This window comes from Pieris rapae, chromosome 12, assembly GCF_905147795.1.
Source record: "Pieris rapae chromosome 12, ilPieRapa1.1, whole genome shotgun sequence".
NCBI lineage: Eukaryota > Metazoa > Arthropoda > Insecta > Lepidoptera > Pieridae > Pieris > Pieris rapae.
The window spans coordinates 7,325,014-7,346,254 of NC_059520.1; the positions used below are offsets into that span (position 1 = coordinate 7,325,014).

Genomic DNA, 21,241 nt, shown 5'->3' on the forward strand with positions numbered 1-21,241 from the left:
CATAAAAAATTCTATGCAATTTAAATAATATTTCAGTTAAGATTTTGTAATAATACAAAATCATCATCACTACAAAATAAAATTACAATTAGAAGTTGACTTCTAGAAGAAGCGAGAAACATAATTCGTTAGACCAATCCGTAAATAATTTTTTTGCTGCCTTTATGAGACGGCCTCTCTCTCGATAAAAATGCTAATATTACTTATTTATGTTTATTTAGTTCATACATCACATTTTGTTAGAAATAGATAAATAAGTTTAGACAGAACAGTAGGTATAATTCGGCGGAATCTGTTTTAAAGATTTCGTTCGTATAGCAATTTTTCTTCGTTTTACGTCATAGCGTAAACATAAATAAAACAGACCGTCTCCTTTCGCTTAGACTAGTAATCTATTTGATATGTTTTAAACATAGACATGTATATTTTAATATTATGGTTATATTTACTTTATTTGGTTTATATTGATTATCAAATATGAGTGTAATGAGCGAAGAGATTGCATGCTATCCGTCGCCTAAAATGCATTGGCTTCGTAGGGGTTTGTTTTAAATCTAAGATTGTGGATTAATTATTGGGTCCTGTCGTTAAAATACAATTTAAATACATATTAGTGACTGTAGTTAAAACTGTAAAGACACTATTTTGTATTACTAAGACGTCTTTTTAATATTCCTCTTACGAAGAGCTATATGACTATATGAGACCTCATGACCAGTCAACAGGATAAAACTCTTTCCGTAAAACGTGCGTTGTCATGGCTACACGTACAAATTTATTGAAATTATATTATTAAAATGTCTGCTCATAATGAACAAAATAATGGGTTTTTTTCGTGGTTACACGCGGTTTGTGAACATATTGTACTTAGTGATACATAAATCAAGATATATGATGTCTGGGATCACTAATTCACAAGGTAAATAGCGAAATCTTGTTTTAGTAGAAACTTTATTTACTGTTATATACAAAATCAAAGTGTATTTATTCATTATATAAGAAGTGTAATAGTTATTGAAAACCGAGCAATACCATAGTGTATCTCGATGTAGAATGAAAACGAAATAACTTCACTAGAAATGCGAAATGAAAAATGTTAGTTAGAATTTGTTAGAATTTTTGTCGCTATAATGCTCTTCCGGGTTTAATGCATACTCAAGGTAGAATTATAACGATGAGACTTACACAAAAGGGATTTTCCGTTTATCGCTCTCTTGACTTTATGGGACATAAGCAAAACGCCACCTGGTCTTCCCTGACTTTGAATACACTGCTAACCGACCATGCCGAATTTCGGATGCGTTGCCAACCTTTGAAGGTATAAATCTCTCCTGACTATTCATTTTCTTACTAATATAATACTAAGATACAAATTTAACTTTTATTTACTTAAAAAAAACAATTTATTAATAATTTTTTATTTTACTTTAAATATTTTTATTATCATGTAACATTGTGACAATGTTTAATTTTCAGGCAGGAGTGAAAGGCTTTTATTTGCTTTCCACTTCCCAATGTTAAGGCATTACGGATATAGAATTTGTTTGTTTTTTAAAAGCTTCAAATTTCAATCCGTTAGGCTTAAAATGATTTTTAAAAATTAGAATAAAATGTTTTTAAGTTTACTAAAAGTTAGTAAAAATACAAATAGTATTTTTTGATTGTTATTTGTAATTTCGTAAATATTATATTGTCCACGTTACCGTTCTACTGTATATAATTGTTATTTTTCTGTGAAACTGTTTTATAATACTTTCAATACACATATCGAACCATATCGAACTTCCATAAAAAAAACCTCGAAATCGGCAACGACTCTTGTAAGTTATAGAGGGCATGGAGAATATTAAGGGTGCTAGTTCCAGAAACCTATGTTAGATATATTTTTATTAATTTAGTAGGAAATTAATAAAGTCAAAGTCAAAAATCATTTATTCATATAGGTAATACATTGTACACTTATGAACGTCAAAAAAATAGAAGGTTTTAATGTATATTTTATAAAATTGAAAGCTTCTAATTTTACATTTCCTGCCAGCTCTCAAATCAAGGGCGTAGGACGGAAGAGAAGAACTCTTCCGCTCTTAGCCTTAGATGTGTCAAATATTCGATTTTATTATACATTTCAATTTTATTTTCCTATGACATATGTAACTAGATTGTCTCCCTAAATTTATTTTATACAAAAACTCCAAAATAACATAGTATTTTCTTTCTAGTATCACAGCACATGCTCTCAGATGTCTCCCACTTGCCGGGGGTTCAACTGGGTGACTTCTTACTCCAATTTGAGTTGGAAGAACCCAATGAAGCGGTCCGCGAGATCGCCAGACGGGAACTACGGGAGACGCCAGAAAACATCCAACCAGCTGTTGATGAACTAAGAAGGCTTTTAGAAGGTACCTTTTTAGCAAATATATAAACGATAAGGATGGGTTACACCTTAAGCGGTCTATGTGTATAGCTGACGGTGTTCGTACGATGAAGGAAAACATCGTGAGGAAAACCGGTATGACTCAAAACCAAAAATCAACGACTTGAGTCTGACAGAAGATCACATACTTGTCCATGAAATAAAAAACGAACAAAGAAACGGATATAATTTGAGGCCATATAGTGTTTTAATGCCACGGGATTTTGATATATTTTATGGCCACAAAATAAAAAATATTTTTGTTTGAGTTGAATGGTCCTAGTACGTACGTAAAACGCAGTCCCTTTTGTAGATATCACGCATAACATTTGAAATAAAGACAACAAATAAATGAACTCCACCCATGACGTAACTATAATTGTATGATAATTTAACTCATTGAAAAGACAATAACATCCAACTGAGATTCGCGTGTACAATTGTCTGCATACCCAAAATTAATTACGACGAAATCTCAACATTTTTGGGAAATTTTAATGTGTTTTCCTCTTTCTTTGAACATTTGCTAACAAATAATAAGTTGCAATTCTATCTGTGTTGATATAAAGATGGTATTTCACAAACTGTTTCTTATTATTGACGTGCGTCGTAAAATTATCAATTACGTGGGTATTTCTGTCTGTCTAGTCAAATTTAATTAACATAATATATAAGTGTACAATGATAAATCGTTTTCTCAGCCTTCATTTTTATAAGTAATGTTTACCACATATGAGTAATAACTTTTAAAATAAATTTAATAATTTAAATAAAGCAGTGTTAGGAGCTCTTAGTTCGATTGATATTATTTGTTAGTTCCTGAGTCAGCAACCCTTACAGGTCTCAAAGAAAAATCTATATCTATCTATAAAAATAATAAATAATGATCACAGTAAAAACATTAAAATTTCCCTAAAATATTGATGTGCCGTCATAATTAATTTTGGGTCTGAAGACAATTGAACATTTGAATATATAGACAACTATATGTATTTGGTATAGTTTAGTATGCTTTTCGATGTATGATTCGTATATTACAAGATACATTGAGTAAATTGCAAGAAATATACAAGGGTAGAAGCCTTTAAAAAATAATAATATGTACTACAATGAAACACATTGGAAAAGGCGGTGAATATAAAAAAAATTAAAGGGAAGGGTGAGTTTTAAGGGTAAATACGGTCTCAAAAACTATGGAACTATGGTCCTATGGAAAAAAGTCGAATAGCAAGGCGTAGGTAAATATAAAAAATATTTTTCCTTTCATTTTTATAATATTCTCCTCCTTTTCCAATGGTTTTCGTCCTACTGTTATTTTTTTTTTCAAAAATTATCGACTGGTCTATAAGACCTATTATGATAGTTAAAAGTGTATTGTATTTATTGTCTAGACCAACTCTGTTCAGTGTTTAACTACTTATATCATGATTGTATTTGTTAATAGTGTAAAAAATGTTGACGACTCTTCACTTGCAATTCACCTTTGAAGGACATATGTTTTTGTATCACTTGTCACACATGAGTGAAATTAAATATGTCTTTATATATTTTTAGCGGACAAGGAACTGTATGTCCCCTGTGAACGCGATACGTGGCTCATCAGATTTCTGCGACCTTGCAAATTCTACCCTGAAAGTGCTTACGAGTTGGTAAGTTTAACTTTAAAATTACATTTAAATCCGGATTACGCACCACCACCCTGTGGAACCAGCTGCCGACTGAAGTATTTCCGAACCAATTCGACTTAGGGTCCTTCAAGAAAAGAGCGTACCTATTCTTAAAAGGCCGGCAACGCACTCGCGAGTCCTCTGGTATTGAGAGTGTCCATGGGCGGCGGTATCACTTAACATCAGGTGAGCCTCCTGCCCGTTTGCCCCCTGTTCTATAAAAAATAAAATAAAAAAAAACGTGTTTTTCGCACTTATGCACATTTGTTAGTAATTCTTGTTGGATAGTTGCAGGCAGGATACGTCTAAAATATTATATTTTAATTAAGTTTTTTTTACGGCTACATCCTAGCCTATCAGGCACGCAATCAGGCAGATATGTGACCTAGTGGCTAAGCAGTAGGGGAGTGTCGAAATGTCCCCTTTCCTAAGAAGGGACATTTTTAACATAGAGGGTTGGCTTCTTCCGCCGGACCCAGGCGACAATTATCTAGAAATATTGTCATAATATTGGGCGAGTTGGGGCCCGCTGCCCGGCGTCTCCCGCGTTACCTCACGTGCTATTTTTGTCCGTGACATGTCTGACAATCTCGCCGTTATTAATAAAGACTAAGGGCCTGTTTCACAATGTCCGGATAAGTTCCAAATAAGCTATTTATTACTTATTGGTATGATAAATAGTATTTTTGCGTTTCACGACTGTCAGATAGTGCTATACGTCGAAGAATTCGAAGATTTATTTGGAACTTTTATCTTTCGAATACTTTGTGTTGCATAGCTATTTGGCACTTTATCCATACATTGTGAAACAGGCCCTAAGACATTATTGACTTATTTTTTTATTTAATGTGCTTGTTGTTGCACACAATGTCGTTTCACCATTGCACCACGTACCTTGTGCATGATCTTGTTTTCATTAAGCTTCATACATCTATCAATCTTCAATTTTTTTTATATTAGTATCCTTTTAGTAAACTTTACCAATTAATTTCTTATGTCATATATATTTATACAATTAACTAAAGCTTTACTTATAATAACTCTGATTTAAATCAAAATATATTATATTCTTTAATTACTATTATTATTATTACGTTATTCAGTTTTTCTTACGTTTGAAGGCCGCCATCACATAAACATAATAATTAAAACTTTAATAATTTCAGATCAAACGCTATTACGGATTCAAAGTAAAGCATCACAAACATTATGAAGGACTAACACCAAGCAAAGAACAGAATGTTTTCAACCAGAATGTCCTCAAAGTTCTTCCCACGAGAGATCAGCTCGGGCGAAGGGTGCTAGTTCTTGAACTTGGCAGTAAGTATTATACGACATATCTGTGTACAACCTTATATGAGCAGGAACTAAAGAGTCCATGACGCAGCTTATTTCTGAATAGAGTGGGACAATTTAACATTAATTTTTTATGTTGAAAGTCAAATAACATGTTTCACTTGCAACTTTATTTTCTAGACATATGCGCCTAAAGGTCCATTTTCCATTAACATCAGGTGAGCCTCCTGCCCGTTTGCCCCCGGTTCTATAAAAAAAAATGTGCCGCAACGATAATAACGATTTTATCATTAGATTTAAAATCCATCAACACACAGCAAAAAGGCTTTAATTTTATCAATGTCATCAATTCCAGTAATTATACTCCCATTAAATTGTAATGAACCTCCAACTTCCGTACATTGTCATTATCAATTGACGTAATGTAATTTTAGCAATTTTTTAGTATCTACAATGCCATCCGTTGCGGATATTAATTATACTTTATATGCTGATGGTTCAGCATATTTTAACATTAGCAGTCTAAAATATATACCTGTATACCTACTCCTTTTTATTTTTTATTGATAATTTAAAAAAGAAGCCGCCTACCAGAACCCCCGGAAGATGAAATAGGTTGGCGGGAAAGGATTGGAAATTATAGATGAGAGACAAGTGGAAGAATTTGCAGTAGGCTTTCACTCTGTCGGAGGTCGTTAATGACATGGACTTAATGTCATCCTAATTATCTAGTACTCGAATACAGGCTATTTTTATTTTATAGTATACTCCGCAGTTTTACAAGTGCTAATTTTTTTTTTTTTTTTTTTTATAGAACAGGGGGCAAACGGGCAGGAGGCTCACCTGATGTTAAGTGATACCGCCGCCCATGGACACCCTCAATGCCAGAGGGCTCGCGAGTGCGTTGCCGGCCTTTTAAGAATTGGTACGCTCTTTTCTTGAAGGACCCTAAGTCGAATTGGTTCGGAAATACTTCAGTTGGCAGCTGGTTCCACAGAGTGGTGGTGCGCGGCAAAAACTGCCTGGAAAAACGCCGTTAGGTTTGAACATAAGTCTTAACAGAGAATGTCTCATTTTGATTATTTATATAGGTTTAAGACAAACCCATACGTGTACGATGGGTAGAAGCACTCCACTTGGTAGCAAATATCCGAGATATAGGACGAGTACATACGATAGATACGATAGGCAAAGCAAACAGGAGTACTGAGCCAAATATCAGTTCACTCTTAGCAGACGAGGAGACTTGATCGTGTGTCCTGAAGTTTCTATGTAGGGTGCCAAAAATACTGAAGGAGGAGAAAGTGGCCGATAACATACTAACGCCTATGGCATACTTCAATATATTTACTATACAAAAAAATTCAAATCGAAGTAGTGGTTCCTGTGATAAATCTGTTTATCCAAAACACTTAACCCGCTTCCCGCTATCGTTAATATTTTTTATCTATGCAAATGGAGGGGGTGTAATGAAGTGTAGAAAACGCAAATATTTCACATAATCGTAATTCAAACAAAAATTTGTTTATAAAGACAACAAGGCTTCGTAATAAATATAAACCGTTATAAAAGAATTAATTAAATACAGCACATCTCTGCAATATACGAGTATTAGTCTGCTCCCGCTCATTAATAGATAGAAATCAATTCTATTTTTCTTTAACCATACAAGTATACTAATGTATACTTAAGTATACAAAATAGGTACCTAGTTAATATAACTACAGTACGGTACATAGTACAGAATCTAGGTTTACCTAATGAATTAAGACTCGCTCTTTCAATGTTTCTTCAGATAATTGCATCGTTAAATATGTCATATGTTAACTCCTAATTAGCAGTTTGTTGTTAACCTGAACTCAACCTTTGTAAAATGAAACAAGTTTTTGTGACTTTATATAAATTCATAACGAGGTAATAGGTCTCGACATAATGACAATATTCTATAGTTTAGTAGAAACGATAAAATCATTTAATTTAAAACTTAAGAACTTCTGGAAAAGAAGCAATAGAGGTGGTGAAAACGGTGTAAAAAATACGTCAATTAAAAATGAGGCAGACAGGAAGTGGGAAAGAGGATACATAATTGACAGCTATCAAAATGACATGTCATTATTATTTGCGTCATCAAGCCAAAAGCAAATTTAAAATGTTTGTAAACAATAGTTACATATAAAATAATTTACGTAATAATTCTCGGCGTAACAAACCATATAAATAGGAAAATTATATGACGCATAGTTAGATTTTAATAAAAGAAAATAATTACGTTTATTCCGTCAACCGTAGCATTTGAGTACAAAATTGCCAAATCATCTAAGTTATAGTAAAAAATACATTGAATGAGTTCAGTCACCGCATCATGATCTCAAGTAGTCACACTTGGCTGATGCCAAAAGTATGTTTTGGTTAATACGTAACGTTACACAAAATGGTAATCACTTGCCTGCACACTTACCTAATAAAAAAAAGTATATGTGAAATTCACACGTGATTGAAGTGAAACCCTCAAAAACAAAGTTTTTATTATAAATAATTTTTAAATTAAACATTTTTCACTATCTAAATGTATTAAACTTTTCATTAAAAACAGTATATTTTAATGATAAATTTTAATTTATAGGTTTAATATAAATCTTTAATTTGACAAAAACTAAAACAACGAAAGTCGATTAAAATGAAAAAGCGGCATTAAAAAAAGGCTGTATAATGCTTCCTGTCTCATTTTCTGCCACGTTAAATCTTATGAATATATGTTTCTGTTTTTTTTACTGTCGCTTTTTCCGTTGCATCCGGTTTGAAATCACATCGATTCTAAAGAAGTTTCCCTTCAATAATAACAAAACAGAAGAAAATACCTATATCACACAAAGAAACAAAACAGATACATATTATACGAATTGTGAAATGGCGTGCTCGTTCACAAACAATAAAAAAATTACAGTTTAAAAACAAGACAATGAACTAATAAAACACATTTTTACATATTGGTGAACAGCCATGAGAAATTGTTGACAATGGTTTAACAATTCGCCTGACATAGGCGTCTCAAAGTATTTAAATAAGTTTGAATTAATATAATTCCACTAATTAAAGCTGATAATGACATGTCTTTTTCAGAAAAGTGGAACCACAACAAATGCACACTAGACGAGGTGTTCAAAGGCTGTGTTCTCTTCCTGGAAGGCGCCATGTTGGAGCCCGAGACACAGATATGCGGCGCCGTCGTGATATTTGACATGGACGGCCTGTCTTTGCAACAAGTTTGGCAATTCACCCCACAATTCGCAAAGAGAATTGTCGATTGGCTGCAGGTCAGTATTAGTTATTAGTTTACGTCATATGCCTTGATGGGTTTTAAAAACGGCTCCGCTAAACCTACTCCAGTTTTCATGATAGGCAAAAAGGTTCGTTCTTAATCTACCACTATCATTATTCTTTCTAAACAAAACACTTTGTTACTAAAAGGGAAGAGCGTAAACGAATTTATCTCATAGAAATATGATATTTATTATACATAATATGGCAATGGGTAAGTAGGTGATAAGCCTTCTGTGCCTGACACACGATGTTGATTTTTGGATGAATATTTTCCTTCAATTTTCCCAATGGGGTTCGAACAACTGGCTTCAGGTATAAGATTCGCATAAGAAAGCCACTATTCCAATAGTGCTCTGTGTTTTTATAATAAGAGTTAAGAAATTGTTAATGCCCGCAACATTGTGATATCAGAATCCAAATTTTGGGGTTTACCAACCAACCAATTGGTCTAAATATATCAAGATTCTTTAACAATATTCTTCTTCTGTTTTAGGAATGTATCCCTCTCAGAATAAAAGGCCTATACATCATTAACCAGCCGTACATCTTCAATATGGTGTTCCAGTTGTTTAAGCCCATCTTGCAAGAGAAATTGCGTTCTCGAATAGTGTTTTTGGGCAATGATAGGGAGCTACTTTACAAATATATAAATCCTAAATGTCTCCCTGAGAAATATGGAGGGAGTTTAAACATTCCAGATGTCACTGGGGCTCAGTGGTTGGAGCTTTTGATGTATTGCGATAAGGAATATCTTGGTTAGTATAATATTTTAATTATTTGTAGGTTTAAGATAGTTTGTTTAATGCGACAAAAGATGGCGCTTTGATAAATAAAGACTCCTACAAAATTGTTAGGTACTAGTAGGATATAAAATTAAATCAATCTCACGTTTATCGTGAAAACTGCTATCAATTTTAGCAATAATTTTTAAAATAATATACACAAATTGATTTGTATGAATGCAATCAAAGCTTTGTAATGTTTAATGATGTCGTTAATTATTACCTTATATTTTTTTTTCAGCGATCAACTCTTACGGATATAAGAAAAATAAGTGATATCCTTCTTCCTGCGACTCGTCTATAATTTGTGATATTATTTATTAATAAGAAAAGACCCTGATTCATCTATAGAAATAAGTATATATATGGAAGAACAAACATACAACAACATTAACATCGTGTTCTCATAGCATGAACTTAAACAAAAATCCTCTATGAAAGCGTAGTTTTATCCTGTCAACTGTCAAAACTCGTATAATGACCACACACACGCACACTTAGATGTAGATACAAAATTATTTAATAACATTATCTGTTCCAGCAGTGAGCTATATCTTGTGGTCTTAAATAAAATGTAGAAATTTAAATTAGTAATAATTCTACTTATTATATATTAAAAAATGGTGACGTCTAGTACGTCGTACAATAAAACAATATATATTATAACAATTTAAAGAAAAAATAAATAATTTTATATATATTGTATATTAATTTAATGTTAGTTTTGTGGTGGTAATGGAGGAAGTATAACAATGTGCCTTAGATTTAGACATAAAGTTAAGCGCGAACTATTCTTGTCATCTGTCAAATGTACCTAGCATTATGACAGATCTCAACCAAGAGTCAACACTCAATAGTGAAATTGGAATCACTATAAGTTATGGTATGCGGCATCTTAATTCTTTATTCCATTTTATTGTTAGTAGTTTTTGTTAAGAAACATATCCATATGTAATGTTTATTTTATATCACATTCCTATTTTACGTTACTTTTAGACAATTTTATTTTATATTATTAAGATTGTATGATAATATGGCATAGGCTGTGAAGGAATATCTATGTTAAGATAAAATAAATACTTAATTCTGCTTCTGTAAATGTCAAATTATTATAAGATTATATTATGCCATGCTTGCCTTATATTAATCATTGGTAAGATTTGTTTTAAAAAATACAGTCGTAATTTTTACGATGACTAATATTTATGGGTTAATAATCTGTCAAATATATGACATTTGGTATTAGAATAAATTTGCCCATAGGATATATAAACCTTATTTTCTAAAGGTTGGTGTTGCTATTAAAAAATGTAAAGTTCGTTATTACAATTAGTTAATCACTATGGCTGAAATCTATACTACTTTCGTCAAACTCATGAGCCAAACTTAACTGGATTTATCGTCTTTCTGCCCTAAGAATATACTGAGTGTAACAAGTTCTTAGCGGCCTAAACGCCTAAGAACTTATAACGTTTCTATAAATACCGGAATAATTTATGTCAAAATACAGTACATGTTTTACATATAGAGCTGTAAGCGAGAGGACTTAATTTATGAAGCATTATTAATTTCAGTCCTTAAACACGAATGATATAACATATCTATTTTTGGGTATGCAGGGTACTGACAATAAACTTAATAAATATATCTTTAACTTTAATTCATATTATAAATATTTATTTCTTAACACTCAGATATTATATACTTCGAATTTATGAATTATAGTTTAAGGAATTAATGGGTTAAAGAAGCGTATAAATGTAATATAATAAAACAAAAATTATTTTAAATGCATTTTTATTCAGATTGTCACATACATTAATAACCAGTATTATATTAAGTAACTAAATTATCTGTTATTGTTTATGGGTTCTTATTTTGGATCACAAATCAAAGAACAAATATGCAGATCTTGAATCAGAGTGTACACGTATTGGAAGACGCACCTTAGAGTTAATTGTACTATGTCTTAAAAATACTATATTAACCATTAAAACCACGAACCCACTATATATTATTGTACATACAAGAGATATATAACTGTATCCAAATAAATTCGCGCTGTAAACATGGAGTCATACTCGCTCAACGGTCAAAGACTAAGAAAACTATCTATAAATTATCACAAAAATTGAGTTCTGTTATTAGTCGATTAAAAATAAAACTTTGCTTATTTTGACGGCTATAAACTTACAAATATTTAATGTAAAAGAGAGCATATGACCCCTATAAGTTCGTCCGTTGCCGGGGCAGTCACCACACCTGCTGATATTGTCCCTTTCCCAACAAAACCCTGTCGCGGCATCAACATTTATTGTTATTATCGACGTAACCATGAGAGATTTTGGCTGAAATTAGAGAAAAAAATAAATAACTTCTAACTAAAATAAACTAGAACGTCACTCAATTTCAATGATTGACAAATTTATATTTCTATATTCCATATGCGTCAAAATTTAGACGCATTGAGTACAAGCGATCTTCGCAATCGACTTCCAATTTAAGATTTTCCTGGGAGTTCTGAACTCCAAATTTAAAAAAGAGTTGTTCATTGGCTACGGCCTACGGCAGCTGCTGATTTTGTAGGTTCTTATTATAAGTAACTATATTAAAATATAACTCCCAGTTATTCTAATGGCGTTTCCTTATTACCGTCCAATAGCAGGTTGTTTATATTATCACACTATAAGAGGGATGGTAGGGAAATCGCCCGAAAGTACGTGTGAGAAAATATGCGGTAAATATTTGTCTTCACACTTTTGTATAGTTATTATGTATACAGCGATGCATATGCTTGTTTTATTTCTAAATACAGCCACGGAGCGCGCCTGAAGTTTCCCATACCAAAAGTTATGTAATATAATAATTACAGCAGTCTATTTATTATATATTAATTATTATTTAGAAACCCTTTTCAGTAAAAAAATAGCTGTATCAGGGTTCCCAGCTTTTCTAACAAATTGAATTATTTTTCGTTGTTTTTAAATTGCAATTTAGATTTTTTTTGAACTTCCCCCAATTTAAAAGAAATATTACGTGGCGCATACGCATCGCCAGCTCTACCTAAGTTAGTTTCAGAAGGCGTACTGTTTACTGTTTTTTTTATTTTCGACTGTGACTGGGTGGATATTTGATTTCACATATTCTTCCTCCTTTAATGAAATAGTATAACAATTATCTAATGATTGAAGAAATGATATAATTAGTAAATAATAAATATACATACTTTTAAAATCCTCTTCATAGTGACAAAGCATTTTCCACATTACATCTCCAGTTTCCTCACTTTCCGGAAGGGTTCCACCACACCTCTCAACCAGTTGCGAGGCATCTACGTCTTTTAGTAGCAAAGTTGTGTCAGATCCGTGGAAATGTATCCGCGAGCGTAACTTTGTACTTAGGAATGGTTTGAAAAGTGCAAATAACATATTGAAAATGTATGGTTGGTTTATAATGTGCACTCCTTTTAGGCGGACGGGTATGCAATCCTGGAATAAAAAAAAAAACATTATATACTGTGCGCAGGCTGAACATTTTGGTCACTTAGGTTTTGTTGTTTTTTTTTTTTAATTTCGGTTTCTTTGGCCCTATATACGCGACGGCGAAGACCATAGCTGTTTGCGATACCAAGGGTTTTACCATGTCATGGACATCTTTACAAGTTCGATGACTGGATTCACAGTAGCGATATTGTGTATCTTATATTTAATATTTTATTATATTTATTTTTCGTTTTACGCAAGTGATAATAATAGTACAGATACAATACATTTCCTGACATATCAATACATGTGTCTATATTTTTATTTACATGCAACGATAGCCCAATATTGAAGCTTCAATAGTTGGAAAAATTGTGTATAATACTAATAATGAGATACGAGAGAATTTTTATAATTCCACACCTGCAAGGAATATACTTTATCAGAACCAAAGTCGTTGATGTGTGAAGGCCAAGATAGAGCTTTTTTTTCTTCATTACAGCTATATATATATATATATGTGTGTGTGTGTGTGTATATACAGAACTGTAATTACATTGTTAACCCTACGTATGTACTTATTTAGAATATTTTGTAAAGTTTTCTTTAACTCGGTATGAAATCAAATTATTTTATTGCTGCAGAAGTAGTAAGTAGTTACCAATTTTTTTTGTAGAAGCCAGAGTACTCGTGTGTGCATCGCCGACCTTCTAAGCTTAACTAAGTACAATTCTAGCTACTTAAATTACCAACCTGTATCCAATCCACGATCATTTTGGCAAAAGATGGCGTGAAATGCATAATGTGCGAGAGCGAGAGTCCTTTTAAGTTTATTACTACGTTGACCCCGCTTACTTGGGTCCGAGGTTCCTCCAATGCGGATTCCAAGGCTATCTGTACCCCACGGAACATTTCACCAAGTGGTACCACACGTGGCTTCCAAAGTTCTGAAATAAAATTATTAAATTAAATTATTTTATCTACAAAAGCTTGCCAACACTCGGCTCATTGGTACAAAAAGATAGATAAAACACAAGATTTAATGCAACAAACACGAAGAGAAAAAAAAAATTATCGATTTATAAATCGATTATAAAAATTAAAATATGATTAAAAAATGGAAAATATCCAAAGCCCGTTTGTCAGAATGCTCAATCTGGATATCGGTAAAATTTGGGTAATAGTTCTTCTTCAAAGAGAGAGACAAATGCATCTTAAAAGACAGATGCATCCTAGGGCATCTAAAGGAAAATTAAATTTAGTTAAATGGTCGAGGCCATCAATCTGATTCATCAATATCTTACAAGCAAACGAATTCGAAATTCGAATCAATTAATTCTTCTTGGTTGGATTGTCGATAGTTATTGTGTCCAACCAGTTTGTTATATATTGTAATGTAAAAATTCTGTTCTTTTTTTCGTAATTGCATTTTTAGCGTTCCTTTTCTCTAAAACTTTTGTGTAAATGCTTGCCGACTTCTATATTTATACTCATTAAGTTTTTGTCGGTTCCGTTCATACTTTAGAATAACTCTGATATTGATTATGCCCTTTCCAATCCAAAAATAATTATGTATTTTTTTATTATTTTTTTAAATATCAGTCTTGTTTTCTAGGTGCTTCTAATTCTAACTGTAGTTCTCATATCTGTTTCTTATTTCCGTTAGGTTAATTGTCTTATTCCAATACTTCATTTGTTTAAATATTGAATCACAACTTGTTTACGGCAGTTTCACTTCCGATCGATTACGGTTATTTGAATGGCGTTATACTCATATTAGCTCTATATTACAGGTCCGAATAATGGTGTTATTTAAAAGATTCACTTCAGAATTTTCCTATATATTATATTTATTGTTATTTTTAAGTTTTTAACAGTATATACTTTTGGAATGTTGTATCGAATTTATTACGGGAAAAACAAAAAGTTTATACGTATCTGGTCGTGCTACAAACTTTTTTAAGTTTGGGCTGAGATTTCTGGATTTCTTATCATGATCTATTTAATAGGTGATTAGCCTCTTCTAGTGCTTGTTGTTCCGTCGACTTTTTTTACGACTAAGATCAGGTTTCCTGATGATGTTTTCCTTCAGCGTTCGAGCAAATGTTAAATGCGCACTACTATGGCATAATTTTTGGTATATTTTTATTATTTGCTATTTCGGAACTAGACGTGATCATGTTGTGAGCTCGCGATGAACACAACTTTATAACTCTGCGTAATAAAAATAATTGCAAATAGCAAATACCTCCAGATTCCACAAACAGTAGGCGACGGCCTTGCTTGTCTCTGGGTGACAGCATGGAAACAATGGAGTTCTGGAACGCAGCCTGAGTGGCTCTCGGGGTGAGATCCTTGCAGTAGTTTGCATATAACAAACGGAATTTGTAATAGGCTTTTATCTGTAAGTGAAAGTAAAATATACATTTTGTGCTCGCTATAATAATATAATGTAAGTACAAATTTTTCCATTTGGAAAAATGTAAAGTATCGATGTATAAGTAACATATATTGTATAATATTATAACATATATATAAAATTTATACCCGTTTAAAAGCACTATCAGCGTAGAACTTGCATGGTCTCAAAAACTTCATCAGGAACACATCATCTTCAATTGGTACAATCAGGTTTAATTCTCCTATAAAAAGAAAAGAGTATTTAAATTAAAGCAATGTCTCCTATTAAACCCTGGAACGACCTAATGAAAAGAATATTGACATTGACATTCCACGTTTCTATACAACAAAAACCTTCACTCCATCATCATCATCATCATCACTTCTTTCCATCTTAAGTAAATTTGTTAGAAGCATTTCCGTATTGCAGATCGTTAGTTGATTCTGTAAGTTGAGCATTTTATTTTTAAAACAATATAAGAAGGTTTATATTTCTAATACACTGATTGCTAACTGGATTGATGTCTGTATCAATTAAAGGCACAATTTATTGCTCTTGAACCTCCAGGTCACGATAATTATTTGATGCAGCTGTGTAATTTAAGATTATGCATACTCTTTATATGTATTGACAAATTTTTCCTTGGATTCATCATCGTGTAATTTTTATTGATATTTTATGAACTTGATTTATCGACATTCGTGAGTCACGAAACAAAAATCGTTGTCACCCAGATTACAATTTAGGAAAGAGAAAGGCCGGCTTCGCATTCTCCAAAAAGTAGCGGGCAGCGTGGATATTTCTTTATTTATTTATACTTACATTATAATTATACACAAAAACATACATTATCCTTCCAGACTATGCCAGTACAATAAATGTCGAGAAATATTAAATAAAATATAAAAAAAGTAATATATATAATATTAAACAAATAATATACATAAATACTGTGAATTCACTCTGCCAACATACAAATACATATGTCTATACTCTATAGGATTTGTGCTACAGACTGGTTCTTTTCTTGGTATCGCAAATACAGAAAAAATTGAAGAATAGGCCTTCGCCATTGCAAATATCCCATAACATAGCATAGTTCTTGGAGTCACTTGGGTTACATACTACCCCTCAAGATTTTTAGTAGGTCGTAGGCCGACTGTAGGTCGCGTCTGGTTTCCAATTGATTGTACCCCACCAGCCCTTAGACAAATAATATAGGGTACATTAAAAGATAGTAGGGATGGATACCATACAGTCTGTTAGAATCGAGCCATCTAACATTAGTCAAGTCGACGGTGATTATGGAAGACGTACGCAAGAATTAGGCAGAGGATTCAGAGACATCATTTCAAACGACCGGGCTATGCAAGGAGAACTCAAGGCTTTAGAGTAAAAATACAATGCTATGTACGAATAAGAGTCATACGAGTTTAATTAACTATAATTACATTCTAGAATCTAATGAGATAAATATAATATTGCCATCACCATTACAACAGTTCTTAAACCATAATAGACCGGGAGATAGCGACACAAAATAGTGGGTCATTTGTACCAGTATGGCGATTCTTCAAATAAAATTGTTGTTTTGTTAATTAAAAACAAATGAATACTATTAAGGCTGAACTTAGACAAATATTATTAATATAGATGAGAGCTAATGATAGATTAAATATTTGTTTAATCATTACATGCGGTCTGCAGTCTATCCCATCTGATCGTTATCGTACCTACTTAGATCGTGTTTGTTCTACACGCCACACAGGTACTGGGTGCGAATACCCACCAATTTTTCTTTTTCATATTTTTTTTCCATACACGAACATGACGATAGTTTTGTCATATTATGCTAAACAAACGACCACATATTCTGCCGAATATTCCACGTTTATTGAACGAACAATAAAAAGCATTTTTGGTTTAGTTTACGGGAAAATATGTTTGTAATTAGAATATAACAAAATTTTATGTTCCTTAGACAACCTAATTCTTGAAACTCCTACGCATAAAACTGAATTCTATCACTCCTCCTTTACTGTGCAGAGTATCCTGCTATGGAATTCCCTACCAATCGATATTAGACGAGCGCAATCTTTAAATGTATTTAAAAAGCTTCTTTTTGATCATTTTCTTTCTACCTCGTAATTAGTTCTGCTTATATATATTTATTTTTATAGGTTAACCTTTTTATTTGCTTTTAAATTTTTGTCTATAATTATTTTTATTTATTATTATTGCTATTTTTTCTTTGATTTTGTTTTATTATATTCAATTAGTTATAGTAACGCATGTTTTAAGTTTAAGTTTTTAGTTTTTTAGTTTTTTTGTTGCTTTTGTTAATTGATTTTTTTTGTACTCTACCCTCTGATGGTTTTTCTTTAACGTTGTGTTTCTCATTAGGGTTGCCTGGAAGAAATCGCTTGTAAGCGATAAGGCCGCCCTTTGCCTTATATCTTTTGTTACTGTTTTTTTTTATTTTTTTATTTTTGTTATGTGTGTTTTTGTATAAGGCAATAAAGGATAAATAAATATTATAATAAATAGTATGTTAGACATCCCAGTAAAAAATCCTTTATATATAAATGTGAAAGCGTATAATTTATGTAACATTTATATTTATGTACAGATTATAAGTCTGACGAAAGTAAAGGTATCAAATTTTCCATAACTTTCTCAGGTTTGCTCAAGAACAACTTTCACTTTGCAACAAGCTTTACCTAGTTTACTGTGCGGCACATAGACTTGATAAAGGTTTAAGACTTAGTAAACATGTGGATATGTTCACTATACATACACCATACGGTTTACAGTTTAATATATTTCGTTCTCATTAAGAATGTTCAGTTAATGAGAAAATATACTAATACAATAATAAATTACGCTTCTATTACAATGGTTGCAAAAGAAACTTAAACAGAAAAGATCGGAAAACGAATTAAATAAAAATACTGCAATTACAAATTTTAAAAAAAGGGTAATATAACACAAAAGATAAAAGAATAAAAATAAACACCAAAAAATCTCCATTCAATATTTATTCGTTAATTAGCGGACATGTTCTGTAAGTTTAATAGTTAATAAATTTGTCTTTGTATAACCTATGTAATATTTAGATATTACATAGGTTCTTCTATTCTTAGGAATAGAAGCGAGTTCCTCGGGTATAATCTTTTTGTATTATTTAAGAGATAATGGTTACTTGATCGTCTATAAAATTATTTTAATCACTACAATCACTTATCGTTTATCTTTAATGATTAACTAAACCTTATTATTAAAGATAATATTTTCATTTATGACCTTGAGTAGATTCTATAAAATTTGGAATAAAATATGATTCAAAAGATTTACAATTTTATAAAACCTACTTTTAAGTACAGAAAACCTTAAGCCCGCAATGTACACCTCATAACATTATTTGCAACACGTTAATGAGTCGCCAACCGGCTATTATTATTTAATTTACATTGCTTTTCTGTCATGTACCTTATTTTGCTTAGGCCTATGGTATTTGTATAAATATTTCTTATTTTTTTTAATTAATTCCAAATCATGTTAACCGGTTTTGTTTTTGTAAGAAATCTTAAGATATTCGGAATGTGAATAATGTTATTGCAACTTGCCTTTTAAAAGTTCCCGTAACTCTCTTAGCCCATTTTCAACATTTTCCGGCGTCTCTCTTAGTTCCTTTTCCGCTTTTTTTACATAATACTCTTCCGTAAACGGCTCTCTTTCTAATTGTATTCTATGACCTCCCAATAAAACATACGGTGTACCATCTTCATAGTACAACGCCATTTTGATGAGTTATTATATCAGTCCCTTCACTGGCACAGATTTCACGAGAATGTAAACATTATAAGCGCGAAAGTGGTGCGACGTTCGCGACAGAACAGAAAGCAATGAGAATCTAGAGCGGAGATCCCACCAATTTGTTTGAGGCTGCCAGGCTGCTTAATGTACCTACTATGTACAGATAAACGATGTATTAAAAATATTTTAGACGGTTCAGATGTCAAATTGTGTCTTTTTCTTAAAACTAGTATGAGGTTTTGTAATATAGTAAGAAAAACTATGTCCAGTTTTTATTTTCCACCACACTAACTACTTTTCTTTTTAAGATTATGTATACAATTGTAGCGTATCGTAGATACGCACTAAAATGTACATACTATGTTGTGTAGTATTTTCAATAAGATTTTGATGTATGTGGCAACATAAATACAGGACACTAAGAAAATAAGAAAATACACGACACTCAGAACAGACTTTTAATACGAGGAACATATATATTTTTCCCTTGAGCGTTTCTATAAGAATATATATTAATTACTGTTTGTGAAGAATAAACCAAATAACAAAGATAAAAATGGGTTGTGATTTATATATAACAAGATAGAACATCCCATACAATAAATACCTATAAATAAAATATGTATTATGTACTTATTTTTTTCAAATTTTATATTTAGCCTACTTTTATTTCTAGTATATTTCTTATATATTCTTGATTTTTTATCTATGTGTAAAAAAGCTGCAGATATAAACTGGTTAATAAATAAGTAAATTAATTAATATTGATGTTGTTAAATGGTTTTATGTTTAACTTTAAAACGCAGCAAATATTTGATTTTTTAATGAATGCATAAATAAATATATTGCATGCAAGCTTATGCTGCTGCTGATTATATAATTTATATTAATTCTGAGGAATATTATATCATTTTATTAATACAATATATAATTATTAGTTTAAATAAAAATTATTCTAAATCTGATTTCACACTCAAGGAGAAGGATTATGATTCGACGCGTCTGTTTTTTCATATTATCTTTAAGGATAGAAAGAAAGAAAAAATATCCGAGGCTGGCCATCATCATCAGGCCACAGGCTTGAAATTTGAAGTGCTAACATGAGATTTCAGTGTTTACGAGGCAGCTCTTAGTTTCTTATATTGGCGATTAGGCGTGAAATTCCCACCATACAATTTTCCTTTAGTGTTGTAATTTTATTTTTTTATCTGGGCAATTATGTAATCTAATTGTGTGTATAATGTTAATTATTATTAATTAACATCATTTATCTCACTTATTAATTTGCGTTTAATAATAATTAAAGTGCATTTTTCTTGGCTATATTTTTCCTCTTTAGATACGAAGCAGATACTTTTTGAGTTTTAATGATAATTTTTATTTAATCAGCCTGTTGTGTCCAAAATTTTTTATCTTTTTAATTTTGCTTGCTCTTTAATAGTATATTGTTAAGTATGTTATTAGTTTCTGCCGACCAGGATATCAATTAATATTTATATTTATTAAACACTGATTAAAAATGATTTTTCTCATTTAATTAAATATTGAGTAGTTATTGTATAACAACCGATATTTGAACCTACGTTCAGACGCACCCTGACAACTTACGTTTTGTGTTAATATTATATTAACTTTTAAAGTAAGAAAAATATCTGTAATCATTATTTCAAGATAAGGAGCAAAATTATAATCCATAGTTTAGTTACAATCAGTCGCAATCACGATAATGAAAAATCGGTATTAATAAATCAGGATTTATACAATAAAATTAATAAATTTTACACAACGATGCCTGTACGCATCTTAAAAGCATTTTATAAGAGCAAGAACCCAAGACAGCCAGACCATCGTCATTTAATAAAAGCTAAAAGTTTCTCCGAGTATGTTTCAAATTCAGGTAAGTACGACCAGCGACGAAAGAGTAGGTATCATGCAGGTACCAAGTCGTAGTGTACTAAAGGGAACATCTTAAAGTATAGTGTATATATGAGTAGGGATGCCTACAGGTTCAAATTTAATCACGTGGAATAAGTGATACCTGTCTTTCTTATGTTCCATAATAA

The 21,241-nt window shown here is 31.6% G+C and overlaps 2 protein-coding genes across 3 annotated transcripts in view; one reads left to right on the forward strand and one right to left on the reverse strand.

Moving 5' to 3' along the window:
* The window catches only part of LOC111002805 (alpha-tocopherol transfer protein), a 26,940-nt gene extending 15,671 nt beyond the window's left edge, over positions 1–11,269 (forward strand). For both annotated transcript variants that reach the window (XM_022273047.2, XM_022273056.2), the window contains exons 2-7: positions 2,220–2,399; positions 3,968–4,062; positions 5,247–5,400; positions 8,497–8,690; positions 9,191–9,452; positions 9,721–11,269. In XM_022273047.2, the coding sequence (XP_022128739.2) occupies positions 2,220–2,399; positions 3,968–4,062; positions 5,247–5,400; positions 8,497–8,690; positions 9,191–9,452; positions 9,721–9,755 (920 nt within the window). In that variant the 3' untranslated portion in view covers positions 9,756–11,269. The remainder of the gene's footprint in view (positions 1–2,219; positions 2,400–3,967; positions 4,063–5,246; positions 5,401–8,496; positions 8,691–9,190; positions 9,453–9,720) is intronic.
* Positions 11,266–19,290, reverse strand: LOC111002137 (alpha-tocopherol transfer protein-like). The gene is made up of 6 exons (XM_022272254.2): positions 18,989–19,290; positions 15,509–15,603; positions 15,210–15,363; positions 13,715–13,908; positions 12,706–12,967; positions 11,266–11,827 (listed from the first exon to the last, which is right to left on the reverse strand). The coding sequence occupies exons 1-6, from the start codon at positions 19,161–19,163 to the stop codon at positions 11,784–11,786; spliced, it is 924 nt and encodes a 307-aa protein (XP_022127946.2). The 5' UTR covers positions 19,164–19,290; the 3' UTR covers positions 11,266–11,783.
* Positions 19,291–21,241: the final 1,951 nt, after the last annotated feature.

What these genes read in the sequence shown, in the direction of transcription:
- LOC111002137 (XM_022272254.2), bottom strand. Translation starts at nt 19,163, where the DNA reads ATGGCGTTGTACTATGAAGATGGTACACCGTATGTTTTATTGGGAGGT. An exon ending in GTTACGGGAACTTTTAAAAG is followed by an intron (nt 15,604 to 18,988) that starts GCAAGTTGCAAT and finishes TTCTTTTTATAG; the next exon opens with GAGAATTAAACCTGATTGTA. An exon ending in CTATGAAGAGGATTTTAAAA is followed by an intron (nt 11,828 to 12,705) that starts GTATGTATATTT and finishes CTCTAATTTCAG; the next exon opens with CCAAAATCTCTCATGGTTAC.